At 34.3% G+C, this 19,754-nt stretch overlaps 1 protein-coding gene across 2 annotated transcripts in view; it reads left to right on the top strand.

Moving 5' to 3' along the window:
- The window catches only part of ARHGAP29 (Rho GTPase activating protein 29), a 75,708-nt gene that overhangs the window by 26,136 nt on the left and 29,818 nt on the right, over positions 1 to 19,754 (top strand). Inside the window, exons 3-12 of one of the 2 annotated variants that reach the window (XM_010860477.1) lie at positions 1,165 to 1,299; positions 9,886 to 9,982; positions 10,645 to 10,717; positions 12,826 to 12,874; positions 13,308 to 13,445; positions 14,353 to 14,417; positions 14,847 to 14,957; positions 15,083 to 15,163; positions 15,367 to 15,555; positions 16,315 to 16,452. In XM_010860477.1, the coding sequence (XP_010858779.1) occupies positions 1,165 to 1,299; positions 9,886 to 9,982; positions 10,645 to 10,717; positions 12,826 to 12,874; positions 13,308 to 13,445; positions 14,353 to 14,417; positions 14,847 to 14,957; positions 15,083 to 15,163; positions 15,367 to 15,555; positions 16,315 to 16,452 (1,076 nt within the window). The remainder of the gene's footprint in view (positions 1 to 1,164; positions 1,300 to 9,885; positions 9,983 to 10,644; positions 10,718 to 12,825; positions 12,875 to 13,307; positions 13,446 to 14,352; positions 14,418 to 14,846; positions 14,958 to 15,082; positions 15,164 to 15,366; positions 15,556 to 16,314; positions 16,453 to 19,754) is intronic. The other variant, XM_010860479.1, reaches the window with a different exon arrangement.

Below are 19,754 nucleotides of genomic sequence, written 5' to 3'. Positions count from 1 at the left end.
ACTGTGGTGTTGGAGAAGACTCTTAAGAGTCCCTTGGACTGCCAGGAGATCCAACCAGTCCATTCTGAAGGAGATCAGCCCTGGGATTTCTTTGGAAGGAATGATACTAAGGCTGAAACTCCAGTATTTTGGCCACCTCATGCGAAGAGTTGACTCATTGGAAAAGACTCTGATGCTGGGAAGAATTGGGGGCGGGAGGAGAAGGGGACGACAGAGGATGAGATGGCTGGATGGCATCACTGACTCACTGAACGTGAGTCTCAGTGAACTCCAGGAGTTGGTGATGGACAGGGAGGCCTGGCGTGCTGCAATTCATGGGGTCGCAAAGAGTCAGACATGACTGAGCGACTGAACTGAACTGAAGTATAAATGTCTAAGCAGGCAGGTGTGCACTGGGAAGGAAGCATGCCTAAAAGAGCACAGTGCTGCTCTGTTTCAGCTGCTTATGGCCAAGGAGGATATGGGCCTGGTATAACCACATTTTGATTTTTCAAGAGTAGGCATAAATCTGGAGTTCTTGTAATGATCCCCCAGTTTTTCATCATTGGCAGTTAACTCAGTTTTTCTAAAAGTATAAAATTTCATTGAACCATATAAAGATCTATGCATTTTATTGTATGTAAATTATATCAGTTTTTAAAATATATAGGTGAAATGGAGGTACTTACATATATGCCTGTGAGTTGCTCATTTCTGATATCTGATAGTAGCTTAATGAAGAGTCAATTCTTACGTGGTAACTTAACATGTAAGTGCCATTTCATATGAGTTAATATTTCAGACATTTATAGGGCTTTAACTGATACAATATGTATTTAAAAGTATATTAATAAAAACTGAAAGACAGGAAAAACTTATAAAGTTGCCTCAAGGGAAATCTGGAAAGCACATTTAGACTGAGAAAACTGCAAAAGGTTAGTGCCTAAGCTGACTCTATGAGTGCTTTTGAAATCTTTAGTGAATTAAAATGATTATGGATTTTTTGAAGGCTAAATGAGTTACATGTAATTGCAGTGGTGAAAATAAAAGTGAACATACTGTAGGCAAAAATTTTGGAGCCACTGCTTCTGTTTAAAATGTGCTCCCAAATGATCTTTCATGGTTTATTTAGACTCTTGTAACGTGGTTTGGGAAACAAATTAAAAAATTTTTTTTTCCTTTAAGAGTGTTTTAAAGAAGTCATTCATATACGTCTTGATGAACTTCTTCGTGTTTTAAAGTCTGTAATGAATAAACATCAGAACCTCAATTCTGTCGATCTTCAAAATGCTGCAGAAATGCTTATCGCAAAAGTGAAAGGTAAGAAAGACACTATTAACCATGGGTTGGCATGAGCAAAAAGGATCCACGTGATATATTTTGGTTCATAATGTCTGTGGAGCCATCTCTCATGGCGCATGTATGATGTGTATCAGTAGGAGTCATACACACTTTGATATTTAAATATTCCTAAGTCACCCTGGAGAAGGGAATGGCAATCCACTCCAGTATTCTTGCCTGGAGAATTCCATGGACAGAGGAGCCTGGTGGGCTACAGTCCATGGAGTTGCAAAGAGTCGGACATGTCTAAGCAACTAACACACTAAGTCACACCTAAAAGTCTCTTTGTCTTAAAAATTAAACTTTATTTGGCAGGAAACACTCTAAAAATACTAAGTGAAATTAACTAAACAACTGACGTTTAAAATTTTTGAGTTTTTTGAAAGTATGTATGCTCTTTTGAAATAAGTTACTGGCGCACAAAAAGTCTTTGTTATCTGAGGACAATTGATACTGGAAAATGGCCATTTGTAGTGACTCCACTTAAAGGGGGGAAACAAATGGAAAAAGTAGACTTAATTGGTACCTTATTTTAAAATGTGGATAAATGAAACTAAAATTGTAGAATAAGTTTATCATATATGTGTATATAAATGTGTATATATATTACATGTGCTAAAAGAAATAAGAATTAGGACATTATCCTTTGATGAAATAATTTGAACCAAAAATTGTTAAAATCTATTATTCTAGGCTGCATTATATAAAGATTGAGAAAAATGAGACTAGAGACAAAGGAGTTCAGTTAGGAGATTATTGGAAATAATGGGCTAGATGAGGGTTGAATGTCTGAGCTAAGACAGAAGCTGGGGTATGGTAGAAGTAGAGTGTGGCTATTACAGAAGAGGAGATGGCTGTTGATTTGATGGAACGTAGGACAGGTTGAGTGTTAGGGATTAAGCTGAAGTTTGAAGTTGAAGATGTAGTGGACTTGGATTATTGTTGACCTGTGAGTGTTAATGGAAGAGGATGACACCAACTCAGAGTGTGCAGACTGATTAGAGGACTGAGTGTGAGCTCCCAGGGACAGAGAGAAGGTGAGAAACACGAAAGTAGGTAGATTATCTGGAGAAAGATGTTATGGAATTTTAAAAATGTTAGGTTCTAAGAAGTGATTGTCAGTGTTAAATGTTAACCTGATAGGTAATGTGAATTCAAATAGTTTAACAATTTAGTTTAACAATAGTTTAACTCACTAAAAGTGAGTCACCATGGCTTGAGTAATGAAATGAGAGGCTTTTTTGGGGAGAGGGATTACCTGTCCAGAGTCTCAAAGGTCAGGTGAACATTAACTGGGCTAGGGCAGGGATTGGAACTGCAATTCTGGATGCTTGTCGAACTCTGGATGTGAAGAACATGATGGGATTGATATAGAGAGGGCAAAGGGCAAGTGTCAAGGAATTAGGCAGGAAGGGAAAATAAAAACCTTGTCAATACAATATAGTCCATGTACTTAAGAACTGCCTTCCCTTTTTATGTAGATTTATCCTGTTTGCGTGGTTCTCTTTTTTTCTGTATTTCAAGCACTAGAAAAATATAGATGGTTTCAAAGTGGATAGCTTCTGTTGTGACTCTTAAAAATGCTTAGTAACCAAATTTGTTTTAAAATAGATTGTCTATAAGCGCAATTTAATGTAAGTTAGAGTAATTAGTGTCTATAGATAGTAAAATTTCCATGCTTGCAAATAAGGACCACGGTTCATTCAATTGTTGTCAGTAGCTATTGTGTGTAGTCAGGATGTCCTGTGAAGGAGGGTGTCTGTGTATGGTTGATGTCCACATTCCAGAAACAGACTGCAAGAAAGTGACCTCTCCACTGCTTTACAGATCTTTTTTCTTTGAGGTAAAGCAATTTTTTGAGTATTATTTCCCACTAAGAGTGTCTTTACCTTTGGAATTATTGTTACAGTCTTACTTTTGTGTTGGATGAAATTTAGAAGATTACTTTGTTGTTGGGGAATTTATTGTTTCAGTAGGACTCCACTTGCTCTGTTTCAGTAGGACTCCATGACGCTAGAAAACTAAAAATTATGTTTTCTTTGGTGTAAGTTTTAAGTTTCTAAATGACCCCCCTTATCTTATTGTTGAGGCCATCTAAAAATGTTATTGATACCTCAAATGAAAAATATTCAGTAACCTAGAAAACTGATGTCAAATTAGAGCTTATTTAATTCTTTCATTTAATCTTAATTTAGTTTTCAAACCATGGAAAGGCCAGGATTTGAAGTGTAGAAACCATTTTTGAATATCGTTGTTGTTTAGTTGTTCAGTGGTATCTGACTTCTTTGTGACCCCATCAACTGTAGTATGCCAGGCTCCTCTGTTCATGGAATTTCCCAGGCAAGAATACTGGAGTGGGTTGCCATTTCCTCCTCCAGGGGATCTTCCTGATCCAGGGATAGAACCTCAGTCTCCTAAGGATTCTTTACGTTTGAGCCACCTGGGAAGCCCTAAAGACAGTTAGATCAGGGAGGTATAATTTTGTTTGTGCTGCTCAGGGTGTGAATGCATGAAATCTATGCACTTCCTATGCATAGTCCTAACAGTTGCATTGGAATAAAATTGAAATCCTTTTAACTTCTCTTATTTTTTTATTTTAAATGTGGGATTTACCTTTTAATAACCTTACAAGAAAAATCCTTAGCTTTTCCCCATTCATTCTAATAGTGATTTGTATTTCCTGTGTCTTGTTTCCAAGCCGGAAGCTCAGTCTGACAAAATATTTGCAGTATGGTAAGAGAGATACAGCTTATTTGTGAAGTAGATGAAGACACCATAGCACTCAGTAATTTATTGTGTATGTAGTAGTTGTGTTTTCATCATTTACAAGCATTTTGGTAAACCTCATTTGTAATATAAAAGGACCATTTTTAAGGTTTTTCATGATCTGTATTTTGCCCTATATTTAAAAATTGGCAAACAAGAAAAATAAGTATCCAAAATTGTAGAAGCCTCACATGTTTTCTTTGTATTGAAACTTAATTTTTTAATAGGCAGTTCATTCACATGATTCATAGTGCAAACAGTATAAAAAGGTATTCAATCAGACCTTAGCTACCCATTCCTTTCCCTAGATAAGCAACAACTATTACTGGTTTTTTATGTATCTTTCTGGAGACATTACATATACAAAAGCAAATAACAATACGTTCTCTTTCTTATGCAAAGGTTAACAGTCTGCTCTTTGCTCATTGTTCTGAGTTAACTGTATATAAAAGGTCTTCTTTTGCTGTTATTTGTTTTTTCAAAGCTGCGTGATATTCTGTTATATTGATGTACTATAATTAATTTAACTAGTTCACTACTAATAGATGTTTGGATTGTTTCTAATTTTTTTATTACAATGCTTCAATGAATATCTTGTGTATATTCCTAGGTGGGTAGTTACTAGAACAGAGCACACGTACATCTATGTTTTCTATATTGCTAACATCCTCCATAGCTTTTCTGTCCTTCTGATCGTCTTGCTGAAGAAGCTCATTTCATACACCTTTGCCAACAGAGCTGGTGACCAGACTTCGTTATCCAGTCTGGTAGCAAAAAAATGGTATCTCAGTATAGATTTGATTTGCATTTCCCTCATTTTGGGTATAGTTGAGTATCTTTTCATATGTTTCAGAGCCATTTGCACATCATTTTATGTGACTTGACTGTTGATTCAAATTTTTTTCTTGATGGTCTTTTTTTAGTACTGATTTATAGAAACTCTGTATAAGTGAAATTAGTCCTTAATCTTTGATATAAGTTGCAGGTTTTCTTTAGTTTGTTTTTATCTTTTGAGTTGCTTATTTTATTTTATTTTGCATCTATATCTCAATCTTTTGTATGTTTTTTGAGTATAAGGGAAGGATTTCCCTGCTTGGAGATTATAATAGCATTCGCCATTGTTTTTTCTTCTAATGTTTTCATGGTGTTATTTATTAAATTTAAATCTTTGGTACATTCTAGAGTATCTATGTTTCTGGCTAGTTTATTGAATAATTCCTATTTTCCCCATTGGTTTAAGATGCCATCTTTATCATAAATATACTACATTGTCACATATTTAATATCTGTTTCTAGAGTTTATTCAGGAGAAGGCAGTGGCAGCCCACTCCAGTGCTCTTGGCTGGAAAATCCCATGGACGGAGGAGCCTGGTAGGCTGCAGTCCATGGGGTTGCTGAGGGTCGGACACGACTGAGCGACATCACTTTCACTTTTCACTTTCATGGATTGGGGAAGGAAATGGCAACCCACTCCAGTGTTCTTGCCTGGAGAATCCCAGGGATGGGGGAGTCTGGTGGGCTGCCGTCTGAGGGGTCGCAGAGAGTCAGACACGACTGAAGCGACTTAGCAGCAGCAGCATCAGAGGTTATTCTCTCCCCTTGATTTGTTTAGTTATGTGTCAATACCTTATTGTCTCCATTGTTTTATAGTGTTTTAATGTCTGATAGGGATAGCTCCTCTTTCCAATATTCTTTTTGTTCAGGATTTTATTTTTCCATAAGCACTTTTCAATTGATTTTTCCTAGTTCCAAAAAATATGTGCTAGTATTTTGAAGGTGATTTGAATTAAATTTAAATTAATTTATAATTAAATCTATAAACATAGATTATAGTTAATTTATAATTAAGTTTATAAATTAAATTAAGGAGCAATTTGTATATTCAGCATTTCTGAGAATATAGGATGCATGTAAGTTCTTCAGGTTGTCTTTTTTGTTTCTCAGAAGCAATGTGAAGTTTTCATTTTATAAATCCTAAAGCTTTTGGTTTGTGTTTTTGCAATTTTCCCCATGCATATAGTGAAAATTTTCTTCCATTGTATCTTTTAATTCAGCAGTTTTCAAACTTTGGCCTCTGATTTATGACATCACATTAATGAATTGTAGCCAGCATTTTTAAAATATGAAAGTGAATAGAAAAGAAGTTTAAGACTTAAGGATGTTTCAGAAACTTTAAAGATGTTATATAACTGTATGTATAGTTATCTATTATATGTTTATGGTATACTTGGTCATGATGTGATGTGTATTTCTTTTTTTTTTTTAATTTTTTTATTGTTATTATTTTTTTTACTTTACAATATTGTACTGGTTTTGCCATACATCAACATGCATCCGCCACGGGTGTACACGTGTTCCCCATCCTGAACCTCCCTCATACCATCCCTCTTCTCTTACCATAGATTGGTTATTGTAAAATTGTTTGAAAGTTGCTGTTCTTGTAGAGTATATGTATGAAAACTATTCACGTGTTTTCTTAAAGAGATATTAAATGTGTTTTAGTGCTCATTGTTGTGACTTAATAGGGAACCCAAGGGAGATACTTAAACTTTTCGCAAAATTTTTTAAATTTGATTTTGAAGGTCAGCTAATAGAGAGGAGAGAGTGGAGACAGGCTAATTAATTAGCAGGTTGTTAAATAGTCCAGACTAGAAGTAAAATGTCGTCTTTGAACTAAGTCAGTGTCAATGGGAATGGGATGGAAGGAAAAAACTTTAGAGACATTTTTTTTTATTTATGTTTGACTCCTTTATACAGAGTTGAATATAGTTGTAACAGATTGTATGACCTGAAAAGTCTAAAATATTTACTATCTAGCCCCTTACAGAAAAAGTTTTCCAACCCCTGCTAACCATTAAACTGGATGAAAAGTCAAATCCTAGTGAATTCAGTCATTATGTATTTATAGAGGTTTGGCAGTAAAGAAATGCTAAATTAGGATGATAGCTTTAAGGAGAAATACGGTAAATTTAATTTTTTACCATAGGAAAGATTTGGGTATGTTGTTAGTATCATAAGAAATGTCAGCTAGTGGGACCTAGGGGAGCAGAGGAGGGCAGAGGAGCCTGGTGGACGACGGTCCATGGGGTTGCAGAGAGTCAGACATGACTGAGCACAAGCGCAAGCGGTGGTGGTACAGGGTTTTGGAGAATGCAGGAGGGAATGGGAAGACTTATTATTGGAAAGGAGCTGAAGATTATTCTTTGAAACCCTGGGCAGGAGCAAAAGAAGTGAAAGGATATTAGAGATATAGAGCTGTTTTGAAGTGGAGGCAAAGGCAGTAAGAGGAATTTACAATAGATGGCTATAACCTCATTTGAGTAGGGATGAAGTTAAGGACTGAAGATGGTTCAAATAATTGTCTTTTCACTACTTACAATTATTTTTTGAAGTTCCCCAGTCCTGTTTAGTGCTTTGAAAAATATATTTATAGGAAAGGAAGGACAATTACAGAATTCTGCCAAGTGTTATAAAGCATTTTTTTTCTTTTCTTTAAAGTCTAACATGTTAAAATTAGGAAATAGAAGTAGGCTTTACATTTTTTTCTGGTATTCCATTTTAAATTATGTTTGAAGTCTACTTTTTAGTGCAGTTTTTAAGACAGCATTATTGAGGTATAATTGACTTATAATAAACTGCACATATTTAAATTAAGGGTACAATCTGATCAATTTTGATATTCATACTCTTGTGAAACCATCACAGTCCAGGTGATGCATGCCCCTTGGTAATCCCTCTGTTTTGCACCTCTTTGCCCCCATCTGCACCAAGATTGATACAGTGTATTTTCATTGTGTTCAAAATACTTTCTAATCTAATTTCCCTTTTTCTTCTTTGATCCATGGGGTTATTTAGAAGTGTGTTAGTTTCCTAATATTTGAGGATTTTTACAGAGATTTTTATTGTTTAATCCCATCTAGCCACAGAACATATTTTGCTTGACTTGAATCCTTTTAAACCCAGAGACTGGTTTTATGGCCCATAATATAGTCCATCTTCATAAATTTACAATGTATGCTTGAAAAGAATGTGTGTTTTGCTGTCATTGGGTAGAGGTTCCTTAAATGTCCGTCTCATCCATGTGGCTGATAGTATGGTTGAAGGCTTTCATATCCTCTACTGATTTTCTGTCTACGGGTTCTGTCAATTACTGAGATAGGATTTTTGAAATTTCTGACTATAGTTGTGAATTTGTCTATTTCTCATTTCAATTCTGTTAGTTTTTGTTTCATACATTTTGAAGCTGTTAATTAGGTACATAAATGTATAAAATTATGTCCTCCTGATGAACTGACTCCATCATTATAAAATGGCCTTCTTTATCTCTGTTAGTTTCCTTTGCTCAGAAATCTGTGTGTGTTATGAGACAGTAAGTTTAGGACAGTTGTAGAGCTTACCACGTTTGTTTCTTGTATGTTAGGATTCTTGTTCTTTGTTGCTTGATAGCTAGTGTCTTGAAAACTGTTGTTTCATATATTTTGTATGGATTTCTTTCAGCTGTCTAGGTTATATAAGCTACAACCTAAATTTTGAGATATTTAAAAAATTATTTGTGGTGGTTCTTAAGTTTTTCTTCATCTTTGTATCAGGAATATTTAGAGGAATATGATGAAAGTTGTGGACCTTAGCCCCTCGTATCTATAAAATTTTGGTTGTAATTTCCTGAGGCTTCCAGGTTTGAGGTTTTAATTCATCCCTTCTTAGGAATCCTGGCTTTCTAGAAAGCATTTTCAATTCTTATTGCACATTAGATTCACCTGGGAGAAATTTTGAACAAGTATCTGTGCTTCAGGCTTTTAAAATCTGAATCTTGGGTGGTGGGCCTCAGATTTTGTTTTTAAAGCTCCTAAAGTAAGTCTGATGTACAACCAAGCTTAAGAACAACTCCGTTTTAAAACAAAGTATAGCTTCCTCTCCACTTGGTTTCTCTTCTTCCAGTTATTGGCAGGGATCCTAGGGAGGGTGGGATACAAGGAGCCAGTTGCTCCTTAAACTCAGTCTGAGTAGAACGTGATGCTTGGAACAATTTATTCAACCCTCACGTTTTTTTGTCTCTGTAAACTGTATCTGGGCTTTTAACAAAGGTGTGTAAAGATAAAGTTATAATAAGAAACTTTTTCCAATTATATTTCATAAGTTTCTTTAACAAAATGCAAAATGTTAAAAAATCACGATGGTAAAAGACAGCTATATATCAATTTAAATGGACCTCAGCGCCTAAGGACCTTACAAGAAATAAGGCTTTAAAAAGGCAGAAATTAGGAATTAAAAGTTTTTTAAGTATTGGGTGTTGTTAATATGATATGCTTCATGTATAGGTTTTATGCTACGTTAGATGTATATATGACTTTAGATATTGGTTATTTGTAGTGGAAAATGTACTTCATATTGACTTAGGTGGGCCACAGTGCATTTAATTGTTCTTTAAAAATGCCATGAAGCAATAAGCAAGAGAAAATAGCACAGAGCTCTCTTAACTGAGAGAGGGCTGATGTAACGTGGTCTCTATGACTCAAGATCGATTGATTTCACATTGAGTCACTTTTTGGATGTGCCAAATAATGCAGTGTGTGTGGAGGAGTCAGTTTGGAATGCCAGCTACTTTTATGCAAGGTGATTCTTTTGTGTGATTTCTTTAATGAAGGACTTGAACATCATATTATTTTGTGTATTAGGTTTTTTAGTTTCTGAATTTTCTAATGCTTCTAGAAAGTAATGGTGGATTTCTATGGGATTAAATTTTTTTGTATAAATCTAGTTTATTTTCCCCCTCATTTATTGTAATCCCTTTTCCCTCAGCTGTGAACTTCACAGAAGTAAATGAAGAAAACAAAAATGATCTCTTCAGAGAAGTGTTTTCTTCTATTGAAACCTTGGCCTTTACCTTTGGAAATATGTAAGTAGAGGACTGTCATTTCAAGAATTTAGGGCCTAAGTCTCAATGAGAGTATGTGTCATGATAATTCAGTATGTAAAGCAAAGTAAAGTATTAACCAACATAAAATATTATCACAGCTTTGGAAAAGCTATATCCTATGTTGCTTTATTGCTGTATTTGGAGGTGTTTATAGCCATTCAGACAGAGAAGGCAATGGCACCCCACTCCAGCACTCTTGCCTGGAAAATCCCATGGACGGAGGAGCCTGGTGAGCTGCAGTCCATGGGGTCACGAAGAGTCGAACACAACTGAGCGACTTCACTTTCACTTTTCACTTTCATGCACTGGAGAAGGAAATGGCAACCCACTCCAGTGTTCTTGCCTGGAGAATCCCAGGGACTGGGGAGCCTGGTGGGCTGCCATCTATGGGGTTGCACAGAGTTGGACACCACTAAAGCGACTTAGCAGCAGCAGCAGCGGCATAGCCGTTCAGAAGCAGCATCCATTTGTGAGTGACCACTTAGTTTATGTGGATAGATTCTTAGGAGTTTATATCTAAGGCTCTTTTAATCTAGATGACATGTTGAATGTACAGCTTGTGACAGAGCAATGTAATGACTTGTGTTTTGTCTTTGTGTTTTTAATTTCTATTTCTTTTTTTTTAAACTTCCCCTGGATAGCTTGACAAACTTCCTTATGGGAGATGTAGGCAATGATTCATTATTGCGACTGCCTGTTTCTCAGGAAAGTAAGGTAGGCCAAGTTTGTATGAAAGCAAAGACTTTAATATTTTTAACTTCCTGTTTTAATAATATCTTAATCTTAATCTCAGCATTAGTCTTTGATAGTTTTTTAGTGTAGCGAGAAAAATAGCTCGGTTCATTTGAAGTATGATAATTTATGGCCAGTTTTGGGGCTGGAAATTTAGTTGTACTTTTTAAATGGAACTATCATTTTAAAAGAACATATCTGATAATTTTATAGTGTCTTATGTAATGAATCTATATGTCGTATGATCCAAAATTTTAATCGGTAGTTCTTAGCCGTTTTTCCTTCCTGATGGTGCCGCAGGTCTTGAAGACTGGTGGGAACTTAGAAAAATGATACAAGAAGTGAAGAAGGTGTTAATCTTTTCACATGCTCTATAGTTTGTTTGTTACCATGAAACACCTAATTAACAAAACTGTAGGTCTTAATTCTCCCTAAGAGCATCCTTATAAGTATGTCAGAGAATTAGAGTTCTGATTCCTAGTTGAAGAAAAACACCTATAAAATAATAAAACATTAGGAATGTACTCAGAATATTGCTTTAAAGATTTATAGTAATTGTAGTAGTAATATTTTCATTTGAGTAATATTTTTTCACCAAATGCAAGATATTTAAACAGACTGCATTAGGGACATATGTTGATCATTTCCTGTTAAGGATTTCCAAAAAGTATTGGAATTCAGATCCAAAAGGATTTCAACACATATTTGGAAATGTGTCAAGTACTTGTTATTATGTCAAAATAACATAAGAACTACAGGTCTTTCTTAAATAATACAAAATGTGAATGACTACTTAAAGGCCATTTGTTATATGTACTACAGTATTTAGAAAAAAAAATGTGACATTCTGAAGTCATCCATTTGATGACTGAAGGAGGACAGTGTAGAAACCATATCAGAATTATGAAGTATTTCTAGATCTTTAAAATATTATGCTGTTATTTATGATTTTTCCTCAATTATATGTTTCAAGCTTGCTGCTAATTTAGGAAGTGTAATAAAACACTCTATCAGTGTAACAGGGGTCTAAACAATTTAAATTTTAGGTGTGAATCATATGTCCTATTCATGTGCTCCTGTTGTGGCCCATGTTGCTGTGCGTGAGTGTCTCATTGCATTGGCTTCTCTTACTTCAGAGCACAGGCTCTAGGGCATGCAGGCTACAGTAGCTGTGGTACACAGGCTTATTTGTTCCACATGGCGTGTGGGATCCTCCTGGATTAGGAATCGAACCCATGTCTTCTGCATTGGCAGGTGGATTATTTACCACTGAGCCACCAAGGAAGCCCCAAACCTACATCATCTTAATCTTTAAAATAGACTTATGAAGTGGTGTTCTTATCCTCATTTTATGAAGGGGCAAGAAAACTTAAGTGAGTATAAATATGTAGCTCAGTGTCGTATAACTACTAAGTGATAGAGCTTGACTTCAAATGTAGGTTTTACATGATTCCTTTTACATTGAATAATAAGCTCTCACAATTTTGGTAGATAACATTTTCCTGCACTGTTTATTAAGGTAGCTGCATGTCACATGCAGTGCATTAAATTAAAATTTTAATTCTCATTTACATTAGCCACTTTTCAAATGCCACTTTTCAAAGGTAGCTAGTAGCTACCTTATTGGACAGTGCAGCTGTGGAACATTTCCATCATCATAGAAAATTCCACACTAAGCTGTCCAAAGGACTTTGCACAACATGCTTATCATATAATAAAATGGTAAAGGATGGCTGAGAGTGTCTTTGTCTTCTGTTTAGATAGAAGTCTATTTAGATTGCTTCCAAAACTTGCTGACTAATATTTTTGAAATCTTTAGGATTTAAAATTTTGAATGGATTCATTAATGCTGTTAGTAAACAAAGAGGTTTATTCATTTTGGACCTTGAGAACTGCTGTTGTAAAAAGCTATATAGTTCTTATTAAATGTTCTGGCATTTAAACAGGCTTCTCAGGCTCTTTGAGTTCTAAATGCTTGAAATTCTTTAGTAGGAATTATCTCAGAGTAACAAGTTAGAGTGAAAAATTTTGAAGCAAAGATCTGTTATCTTCTGCTGTAATCTTAAATTTGCTTTCTTCCTTTTTTAAAGTCTTTTGAAAGCGTTTCTGTGGAATCAGTGGACTCATCCAATGAAAAAGGTAATGCTTGAGGTACTTAAAACTTTAATCAGACATTTTGTAGTTACTTTTGATAAATGTTTTGGATTACTTAATCTCCTTGTTTAGTAACCGAAAGTATTTATTTTAGACATAAGATGAATAATATGTAAAGTTTTACATATAAAACTTAAGGGAAAAAAACCTACTAGAGTAGATAGTGTGATGATAGAGACTGATCAACAATTATATAGGGTTTGTAACTTGATGAATGATAGAAATATGTATTAAGATTTTAAAATGTAATTTGAAATTATTTTCAACTCAAGCCATGACCCTTTGTTTTTGAATTTGTCACATTTTTTTCAACCAGTTTTCATTGAAAAACATCTTAGGATTTTAATGCTTCTTTAAAGGTTTCATGTTATGAGCTCATATTTAATGTGTACTTACCTTGACATTTTTTTATTTTCAGGAAGTTTTTCTCCTATAGAATTAGACAGCATGCTGTTAAAAAACACTAATTCTGTAGAACTGGCTTTGTCATATGCTAAAACATGGTCAAAATATACCAAGAACATAGTCTCATGGGTTGAAAAGAAGCTGAACTTGGGTGAGTTGCCCTTTGGGGCATCTGATTAACTCTGGAACATAAGAACTAAATTCTTTGTGATTCATTTTCTACAGACTGTAAATAATGATTTCACATTAGTAGTGCTTTCATTGTAGTGAATAAAATCATTGTCCATTTTCTCTTCTTGAAATAGGGAAGGCTCTCCTTAAAATAAATACACTTATTGAACATTGAACTGTGGACCTATCATTAGATTTGGGGACACCACGACAGTGGTCTTTGCCTTTAAAAAAAGTTATACTCTAATGAGCGAAAAGAAATGCAATCAGCTAATATAGTTAAAGGAGATAAAAAACAACTATCAGATAAAATCTAGCTATCAGATCAGAAGGCAATGGAAACATATATAAGGAACTTCTTGATAGCTAATATTTTCCCAGTGTTTTACAGTTAACAAAGTGCTTTCACATCCATTTTCTGATTTAATCCTTACCAAAACCCTGGGAAGTAGGCAAGACAAAATTCTTATTCCTGTTTAACAGAGGAGGTGAATGAGACAGGGAATTTGCCTAAGGTCAGCAGATTTGCCTAAGATCATATTAGTAACTGGCAAAATACAGAATTTACCCAAAACTTGTGCTCTTTCTATTACATTATTTGCCTTTAATATGGGATGCCCATCAGATTCACCTAAATAAGGCCTTAGAAACATAATAATCACTCCTAGGTCCCAGTCCCCTAAAGAGGTGAGATCTATGCAAGTGTATTTTGAAAGTTTCCCAGTTGATTTTGATGAGTAATTTCAATTAAGAATCATAGCTTCATACCATGATGCAGGCTAGTATTTGTGATCACTTTTTAATTGGGGGATTACAGATAATTCTAGAGTATGGAGGAGAAAAAGTAAGTTGGACTTACCTTCTGATGCCTTCTTTGACCTTTTCAGAATTGGAGTCCACTAGAAATATTGTTAAGTTGGCAGAGGCAACTAGAACTAACATTGGATTACAGGTAAGTGGTCAGTGAACTGCTAGGGTTCTATGCCAAGTGATTACTCAGCTCCTGATAATACCATGTAAAATCAGAAAATTTTGTACTTAATATAGGAAAGAACTTGAATGCTAAATAACCTTTTTATTGACAAGATAAGATCTTTTTAAACTTACAAAGATATTCATTATGAAGAAGCTAGGAAATTTACAGTTTTATATATATATGAATATTAATTATCTTGTTAGCTACTAATTTTGCTGACTAGTTTAAGAATTACTTATTAATGTTCTTCAGTATTTTTTCATATGGTCAAACTTATGAATAGTCATTTTTCTGAAAAAAATTTAAACTTAAAAATTTCTTTTTTTGAAGAAAAATAATGGGGGGGTTATCTAGAACTCTAGTACATTTCTATTGGAAAATTTTCTTTTCAATTTTAAATTCTAGGAGTTTATGCCACTGCAGTCTTTATTTACCAATGCCCTTCTTAATGATATAGAGAGTAGTCACCTTTTACAGCAAACAATTGCAGCTCTCCAAGCCAACAAATTTGTGCAGGTAAAAATTTATATATACACTATACTTTTTATTTTTTTAAACAGCAGTGTACCTTTAGAAAACAGCTTTTTTCTCTCTTTTCTGTTTTTTTTGTTGTTGTTGTTGTTTTAAAATGCCCTTGGCAGCCTCTACTTGGGAGGAAAAATGAAATGGAAAAACAAAGGAAAGAAATAAAAGAACTTTGGAAGCAGGAGCAAAATAAAATGGTTAGTATTATAATAGTTTCATCTATTTGTGAACATCTAAAAATCATGAGCAATCTGTTGGCATATATACCCTGGAAAGATGCATATCTTATCCTATAGTTTATCTAAAATGCAGTCATAACTGTCTTGCTGAATATGCTAAAGAGATTTGTACATTAGGATTTTTCTTATTTTGTATTTCATACTCTTTTTATTCTGTGTAGCTTGAAACAGAGACTGCTCTTAAAAAGGCAAAATTGTTGTGTATGCAACGTCAAGATGAATATGAAAAAGCAAAATCTTCCATGTTTCGTGCAGAAGAAGAACATCTGAGCTCAAGTAGTGGATTAGTAAAAAATCTCAATAGGCAGCTAGAAAAGAAGCGAAGGCTGGAAGAGGAGGCTCTTCAAAAAGTAATCATCTTTTTTGTTATTTATTACTATTGAATTAGCAATAATCTGCTAAGGCTTCAGTTCTCTTATTTTAACCTGCATCAGGACCACCTGGAAGGCTTGTCAAAACAAACTGCTGGGCTGTATCCTCAGAATTTCTGATTTAGTAAGGTCTGGAGTTGGCCCCAGACAACTTGGATCTCAAACAAGTGCCCAGGACTGCTGCTGCTGTTGCTGCTGGGGATCCACACTTTGAGAACCATTGTGCTAAGAGATTTTTGCTTATATTTTGAATTTTGGGGTTTATTTGTGAAGGAAGTATCTTAGGTCAATTGTTTAATATTTTCTGCTTGATTGTTCAGGAGGTTCACCATTTAGGCAACTGGGTGTATATGTGTACTTATTCTAGTACCTGCTAGCAAGACTAGGCAGAAGCTTTGTATTATTAATATTTATGAAATATAATTGATAAATTCTGTAAGAAGATTATAGGAAATGGTAAATATAAATAGAAAAGTCTATTAATGGACATTTATTTTATAGACAATGTACTAATTGTAAATTATACTTAACTATTCATAGAAGTCAGGTGTCCTTGAATTGCTGACCAAAACAATATTTATCTTTAGGAATATTCTATCTAAAACATAGAATGTTTCAGAACTTTCATGCATAAGCCATTTCAATCATTTAAACTGAGCTTTACTAGAATAAGTATATTTATTTTAAAATATAGATTCAGTGAACCAGCATCACTTTTTTCTCTGATAACTCCTAAAGGTAGAAGAAGCAAATGAACTCTACAAAGTGTGTGTGACAAATGTTGAAGAAAGACGAAATGATCTAGAAAATACCAAAAGAGAAATTTTAACACAACTCCGTAAACTTGTTTTCCAGTGTGATCTTACCCTTAAAGCTGTAAGTAATTTCTTCAGTATTTTAAAGAGAAAAAGTCTGTACATCTGTAGATATACAGACTGTATAACCTCTAGAATGCTTGATGAGTTGCAATTCTTACAGGATTTAATTTCTGAGATTATAGGAAAGTTTAGAGTTTGAAAATTGGAAAAGGAAATGGCAGCCCACTCCGGTATTCTTGCCTGGAGAATCCCAGGGATTGGGGAGCCTAGTGGGCTGCAGTCTGTGAGATTGCACAGAGTTGGACATGACTGAAGCGACTTAGCAGCAGCAGCAGAGTTTGAAAGTTGACTCTCAGTTTTTAATTCTAGTATGTGATTTGAGCTTTTTATCTATTCTCTTCTCCATGGATTGATGATTTGTTTGGTTAAAATTGAAGGGTGAGTGTTTGAAATTGCCTCTAAGCCACTCTTTCTTGGGTTGACTAACAAAATGGATTTAATCCCTGAAACTTCTATCAGTACAATGAGATCTGTTCTCCAGAATTTGAGAAAACTAAATATTGAAATTGAACCCAATGGTTTATTTGAAGACAAGGCATTCATGTATCTCTTTAAAATGGTTTTTATTAAAAATTTATGTGCAAAATACAGTGAACTTTCCATATTCACGGGTTCTACATTAGTGGATTCAACCAACTGTGGCTTGAGAGTATTCAGGGGAAAAAAGATTTCCAGAAACTTCCAAAAAAGCAAAACTTGAATTTGTCTGCATTGGTAACTATTTACATAGCATTTAATTATATTTAATAGCTGTTTACATAGCATTAGGTATTATAAATAATCAAGAGATGATTTAAAGTCTATAGAAGGTTATGCCTAATTTACATGCAAATACAGTGCCATTTTATATAAAGGACTTATGCATCCATGGGTTTTTGGTATCCATGAGTGGTCCTGGAAACAGTTCTCTTAGATACTGAGGGATGACTGCACTTGTTTTTGGCGTACGTTTCACAAATTTTAAAGCATATATAAATTTCTGTAATCACTACCATCACAGTTAGGACTCGAAATAATTGTATCACTCCAATAAAATTTCCTCATGGTACCCATTTATAGTCACACTCTCCACCTATCCCTTATCCCTGGCAAGTATTGATCTGTACTCCATCTCTGTAGTTTGATCTTTTCCACAGTGTCACATAAACTGAATTATAATATGTATGTTTTGAAGACTGGCTTCTTTTACTCAGCATAATGCTTTTGCGATTCATCAATGTTATGCATGTATCAATAATTCATTTCTTTGTATTGCTGATTAGTATTCCACTGTGTGAATATACCACAGTGTTTATCCATTCACCACTTGGACAATTGCAGTTTGGGGTAATAAAGAATAGAGTTACTATGAATATTCATTTACAGTTTTTGTGTGAATATAAGTTTTACATTTCTGGGGTAAACGCCTAGGAGTGAGATTACTGGGTGGTATGGTAGATGTTTAATTTTGTAAGAAATTGCCAAACAGTTTTTTAGAGTTTTTTCATTGTTATTAGCAATGTGTGAGAGTTCCAGTTGTTCTGCATCCTTCACAACACTTGTCAGTTGTTGGTTTTTATATTTTAGCTGTTCTTAGGTATGTAGTGGTAGTGATTTTGTTTTGAGAATGACTTATGATATAGAGCATCTTTTAAAGGGTAAGTTTGCAATCTCCGTTTTGCCTGTTCTTTTGGATTGAGATATTTTCTTATTGTTGAGCTTGCATATATTGTTTACCAGTTTGAAGCTTCTCTTTATTCTTTTAGCAGAGTCAGGGAACAAAAGTTTTAATTTTGATGGAATCTTACTTAACAATTTCTGCTTTATGAGTCATGCTCTTGGATGATACCTAAGAGTGCTTCATCTAACCCAAGATCTCAAAGACTTCTTTGGTTTTCTATAAAAAATTTATAGTTTGATACTGAGAAATGATCGATTTTGAGTTAATTTTTTATAAAGTGAAGTATAACTTGAAGTTCATTTTTTGCATATGGATGTTACGTGAAAATTATACTCATGGAACTTTATGTTATAGTGGTGACTGAATGTTGGCATGGAGAGGTCAGTGTCATTGAAAAATGAATTACCTAGATTTCCTGAGAGAAGGTACCAGGATTGGTGAAGCAGAAGCACGAGGGAGAGGAGAGGCAAATATGAAACCTTTATTGGGGTTTCTGAGGGAAAATCTAGGTAGGACAGGATAAGCAATATAGGATTGTCTAGTTTGGGCTTTGGGGAATAAGGATGGCCTGAAACAGGGAATAGGAATTGGTACCTGACCTGGGATGATTTTAGGGCAGGGGAAAATACTGGCTTGATGTGTGAGAGTTAGAGATGGTTGGAGTTGCATGTAAAAGACATGTGTGTCCCCCAGCTAAGAATTGGCTAGCATTCAGAGGAATAGAAGTCCCCAGTCAGCAAGTTTTTAAAGATATTAAATCATCATAAAATACAGAAAATAAAAAAGGGTGATTAATACTTGTTTGCTTGTTCTGATACCATTTGTTGAAGACATTGTAGCATCACCATTGAATCATCACCATTGAATTGCCTTTGCATCTTTGTCAAAACTCAATTGACCATATTTTTATAGTTCTATTTCTAGATTCTTTATTTTGTTCTGTGGATATATAATACATATGTATCTATCCTTTTGTCAGAACACTACTATATTGATTACTGGTATTGTCTAGCAAAGTCTTAAAATCAGGTACTATAAGTCTTCCAATTTTATTCTTTTCAGAATTGTTTTGAGTATTTAAGATCCTTTAACATTTATAAAAATGTTAGAATCAGTGTGTCTGTGTCTACAAAAAAAAAAATCTTGCTAACATTTGAATTGGAATTACATTAAATTCAGCTTAGGGAGAATTGACTATGTAGGTATCATCCTAACTATAAATAGAGTTCTCCAATCCATGAACACAGTATGTGTCTTCATTTATTTAGGGCTATGTTACTTTTAATCAGCACTTTGTAGTTTTTAACATTTCTTTCCCATGTTTTGTTAAATTTAAACCTCTGTATGTATGTATGTATTTATTTGGGGGGTTCATTGTGAATCTGATATAAATAAATACATACACGATATTTGTGTACATGTGTATATGTATCTATGCATACACACATGCTTATTTAATTTCAAATTAAGTTCATTGTTAATGTTGAAAAATACGAGTTATTTTCATATCTTGATCTTGTATTTTGCAACCATGCTAAACTCACTTATTACTTTTAGGAGCTTTTTTTTTAGCAGAATCATAGGGTTTTCTTACATAAAAAATCACATTTTCTGCAAATAGGGACAGTTTTCTTTCTTTC

Source organism: Bison bison, unplaced genomic scaffold (genome assembly GCF_000754665.1).
Source record: "Bison bison bison isolate TAMUID 2011002044 unplaced genomic scaffold, Bison_UMD1.0 scf7180017864466, whole genome shotgun sequence".
Lineage (NCBI taxonomy): Eukaryota > Metazoa > Chordata > Mammalia > Artiodactyla > Bovidae > Bison > Bison bison.
The sequence above is the reverse complement of the archived record's forward strand: the minus strand, read 5'-3'. Positions and strand labels throughout refer to the sequence as shown.